General features: G+C 34.1%; 1 protein-coding gene across 1 annotated transcript; it reads left to right on the forward strand.

Moving 5' to 3' along the window:
* Positions 1-3,541: 3,541 nt before the first annotated feature.
* LOC113740588 (protein SMALL AUXIN UP-REGULATED RNA 9-like) lies at positions 3,542-4,045 on the forward strand. The gene has a single exon (XM_072046427.1). It carries the CDS (start codon positions 3,542-3,544, stop codon positions 4,043-4,045), a length of 504 nt encoding a protein of 167 aa, XP_071902528.1.
* The last annotated feature ends 385 nt before the right edge of the window (positions 4,046-4,430 follow it).

Below are 4,430 nucleotides of genomic sequence, written 5' to 3' on the forward strand. Positions count from 1 at the left end.
TTATGCGACTAGGGGTGGCAATGGGAAGGGGGTGGGGCGGGGGACACCTCCCCCAACCCCGCCCCGTTGCATTTTAATTACCCTCCCGCCCCCGTCTTGTCCCGCTTCCCTCGCGGGGTTAAAAAAATTTTATTATATAATTTCATTATAATTAAATTTGAGCAAATAATCAAGTACTAAAATATCAACACATCACCAAATTATTATTAATTGTAACTTTAATAATTGAAACTCATAAAAATAATTAAACAAAGGTTATTTGAATACAATCTAATATGATAAAACAAATATAACTAAAATAATCAAGTTTTCACTTTTGATACAAATACAATCACTAAATTATTATTGTATTTTTTTTAGAAAAAAGTGTAATTGTAGTAAGTGTTGTTAGGATTTAATATAAATATATTAATAAATTTAGTATAAATAATTAATAATTTTTATTAATAGACATGTATAATTAGTAGTAGAATTAATAATATTATTATATATATAATTATGTACATATATATATTTTCAAACGGGTGGTGGGGTGGGGGAGTATACCCCCGCCCTGTTTCTAAACGGGGGGGAAAAAATTCCCACCCGCCCCCCAATGACTCCCCGCGGGCACCCGCCCCCATTGTCATCCCTATATGCGACTTTAGATTGATAAGTTCAAAAATAATCAAACGCTAAAAAGTTTTGATTAAAGAAAAGCACAACTCTACAAGGGTAAATAAATCTACAAGGGTAACAACATAAATAAATCACAAACTTCTCTTGAGATTTATCTTTGTGATTTATTTTGATCATATGGAATTTTCTTATAATTCTATGACGTCCCTTTTTTGTTATGCGACTCTAGATTGATAAGTTAAAAAATAATCAAACCCCAAAAAAGTTTCGATTAAAGAAATGCACAACTCTACAAGGGTAATCATAATGATTCAAGAATTTATGGCCGCTAACAAAGTGGGAGGCAAAATCATTAATCGAATCGAACAATTATTACAAGTTCATTGAACTAAAGCACAGCAATTATGCAGCATTTTAAAAAAAAAATAAAATTGACCACCTTATAATAGCCAAACATGTATCTACGCCTATTTTAGTGTAGCCAAACATGTAACTACAGCTAAAAAGGCACCTGCATAGGATCAGAATATTTCTGAAAATACCTGCATTTATAAGCTGCCAAAATTGTCATCGTTGGCCATAAAAAGTCGGAGCCGCAAGTTGTGCCTGCGAGAAAAGAAGTAAAAGAAATGACTAAAAAATTTTAGTGCTTGAGAATTGCAGGTCAATTTTACCACTCAAACAAGGTTACATGTATTTGCGAAAATTAATAAGATTACATATGAATCAAACACGAAGTCAACACCAAACATCAAAATTAGAACATTTGATTTGACTTAACGCCGTATTGTCAACGCATGGATTATTACAAATCATCAATCATCACTAACGTTCATCAAGTCTAAAAGTCAATACTATTTAAGCATTTGGCTTGGGGTGGTCTATACAGGTAGTCACCAGACTAAGATCAATCTTTATTATTATTATTATTAACTTTGGGTTGATTCGGCATAAACGATATGGAAAAAATGAACTTCAAAAAAGAAATGATTAGGGAACTGTACAGTTAATTTGACGCCACTTGATCATTAATCTCCCAGGTAATAGGTTTGAATCATGCTAAAAAATGAAAAGAAAGAAAAATAGAGAGAATATGAAATTTCTGCCCTGTTTGGATGGTCATTTTCTGCCGGAAAATTGTATCGTTTTCCGTGATCACATTTTTCTATTACCTTTTTCTCTCACATACATTAAATTGCTACAGTAATTTTTCCATGAAAAATCATGGAAAATGCAATCCAAACGGGGTGACAAGATTGAAATTCTCAACTTTGTCGTGCTTCCACATGGCTGAAACATGACCTCTGTTGTCCTTCCCAAATAAATTTTTTTAGTTCTCCCCCCAAATAGTGGTTGTAGTGTCTTGATTAAATTACCACCAATACTTAATCGTTGGAGAAAATGTGCCGTTTTTAGAATCTACCATTTTTAAACTTTTACTGGGAAAGATGTGAGCTTTATGCCTTTGGCTACAATACACATGAAATCTTTCATGCTCATTAAAATTGAAAAAAAAGAGAGATTAAACTACAATAATTTTCACATGTTTGGATAGGTAAAATCTGCACAAAAATTATTTGTTTACATGAAAAACATATTTTTCAACATACATTTTTATCTTTATAATTATCTTTTCACTCACATATATTATATTATAAAAATGTTATAGTAATTATTTTAAATAATATTTTGAATAAACTCATCTGCAAACACGGGTGGAATCATTGCACTTTCCACGAAATTTCCCTGTTCTAGCTACTCCCACCAGTAGCTACTCCCACTAGTAGTTGGAATTATCATTTCCAACATCTTACAACATCACTAGTCATTTGCTGTTGGTGGACTAATCAAATCTCTGTAAACACTTGTACTAATTTTCTTGTTGTCCACCAAACTATTGGCATGTTTGGCAAATAAGTTTTTATCCAAATTTATTTGCTACAAGTTTTGTAATAACTTTACCTATAACAATCTTAAAAAAATTGTTAAAGTTTTTAAATTATACATTTCAAAATATCAAAAAATATACGTATTTCAAAATTTTTTTATAATTTTTACAGTAAATTACAGTAAAATTTTAGACATACACCTATAAAAATCATTTGCCAAACGGAGCCATATATGTTGCATCCAGTTAAGGCAAGAACAATACTATAACAAGAAAAACATCAAGAAAAATATGCCAACAATTCCAATAAACCGAATCTCATCTGTTTGTCCACTACCCCCTAGGCGTTGAATTCACAGAAGGTGGACCATCTTTTGTCCCTATTAGCAATCTTAGTAAATTGATATCCTTCTGTACTTTTGACAAAAAAAAAGATATCCTTCTGTACTGTAAATGGTGATGGCTATTTCTGCGTTGACAAATTAACTCTGAGTACGGATGTGGAGAAATGTTTATTCAGTCTGGGGCTGTATATCAATCAGCCTCTCCCATGCATAATTGTCCCAGTTACAAAAGTTGCTTTCAGACGGCTCTCTCTTTTGTCAATTTGCTAGAGGCTTTATCTTCTTCCCTTGTTCTTGGTTCTTATCCCTTATTTCTATTAATGGTCTTTGGGTTCTTCTAAGCTACCTCTTGATACAGATACAAATAGTAGAAGAAGTTCAATGCAAGTTTTCTTTATCCAAGCTTTGCTTTTTGCCACATGGTTACATCTTGATCAGTTTTAAATATGAGCAATTCTGCAAGACCAAGGATGAGATCCATGTTCAATTTGGCGTATGATAGAGGTTGAAAGCTCAAATCCCACCAAAACAACCACAGCCAAAATCATTTGTAACCGTACCATCTCTACCGTACGTACTTCTTTCTTGCACCGAACCCTCAAAAATTTCTTGGAAAAACTTGCAGGAAAAAGAAAAAAAGAAAGATCTTGTCATGAAGAGTAAACAGAAGAATTCATTCCTCAAGAGAACGATGCGTTCTCTAATATTTTCTCGAGATGGTCATACCAATAGTTCAGCCATGCCTATTGATGTTCTGCCGAAGAGCAAATCACATAACCGTGCAACAGCTTCCAGGGCTTCAATCAAAGATGATCAGAAGCGCAAAACAAAGGGCCAAGTAACTCCAGATGGTTGTTTTGCGGTGTACGTCGGGCCAGAGAAGCAAAAATTTGCGATCAAGATTGAATATGTTAATCACCCATTGTTCAAGATGTTACTTGAGGATGCTGAATCGGAATATGGTTTTAGCAGTGAAGGGCCTATTCTGCTTCCATGTGATGTGGACTTGTTTTACAAGATTTTGGCTGAGATGGATTGCGCAAAGGAGATTGATTATGGCTGCGGTCTTGCATACGGTTCGTGCAGTCCATTCAATCCAACTTGGCGTCTGGGAAGAAGTAGTGATGCGGCTAAGGGTTACGGTTCATATGGGGTTCTTACTCCAAACCGTTTGCTAAACTTGAATTATTGTTGAAAGTGTAGATGTGTTTAGATTAGTGTCACTCTCAGGTAGGGATTATCATATGCCTGTATAATGTACCAGCGTACTAGATACGGTGTTGTAACTTGCATGGTGCCGTGCCATCAATATAGGGAATAGGAATTTGGATGCTAGCGTGAGTTGTGTATGCTAGCCAGCGATCAAGGCACACACACTCGATATGGGGTGCAAATAATAATAGTTATTTGTAAAATTTTTCTTGTACATTAGGCCAAATATGTAATTTGGTTTTACACTAGGAAAGTTAATCTGTTAGTAAAAACTTTTTCAAAGTTTTTTTTTTTCCTCCCAAATATGTCGATCGGTTTTATATTATGAAAGCTAATTTGATGGAGAGTTTGTTGAGCACTAGAATTTA

The sequence above is a fragment of the Coffea arabica genome, chromosome 4e (genome assembly GCF_036785885.1).
Source record: "Coffea arabica cultivar ET-39 chromosome 4e, Coffea Arabica ET-39 HiFi, whole genome shotgun sequence".
NCBI lineage: Eukaryota > Viridiplantae > Streptophyta > Magnoliopsida > Gentianales > Rubiaceae > Coffea > Coffea arabica.

Coding starts and splice junctions, on each gene's coding strand:
- LOC113740588 (XM_072046427.1), top strand. CDS start 3,542: ATGCGTTCTCTAATATTTTCTCGAGATGGTCATACCAATAGTTCAGCC.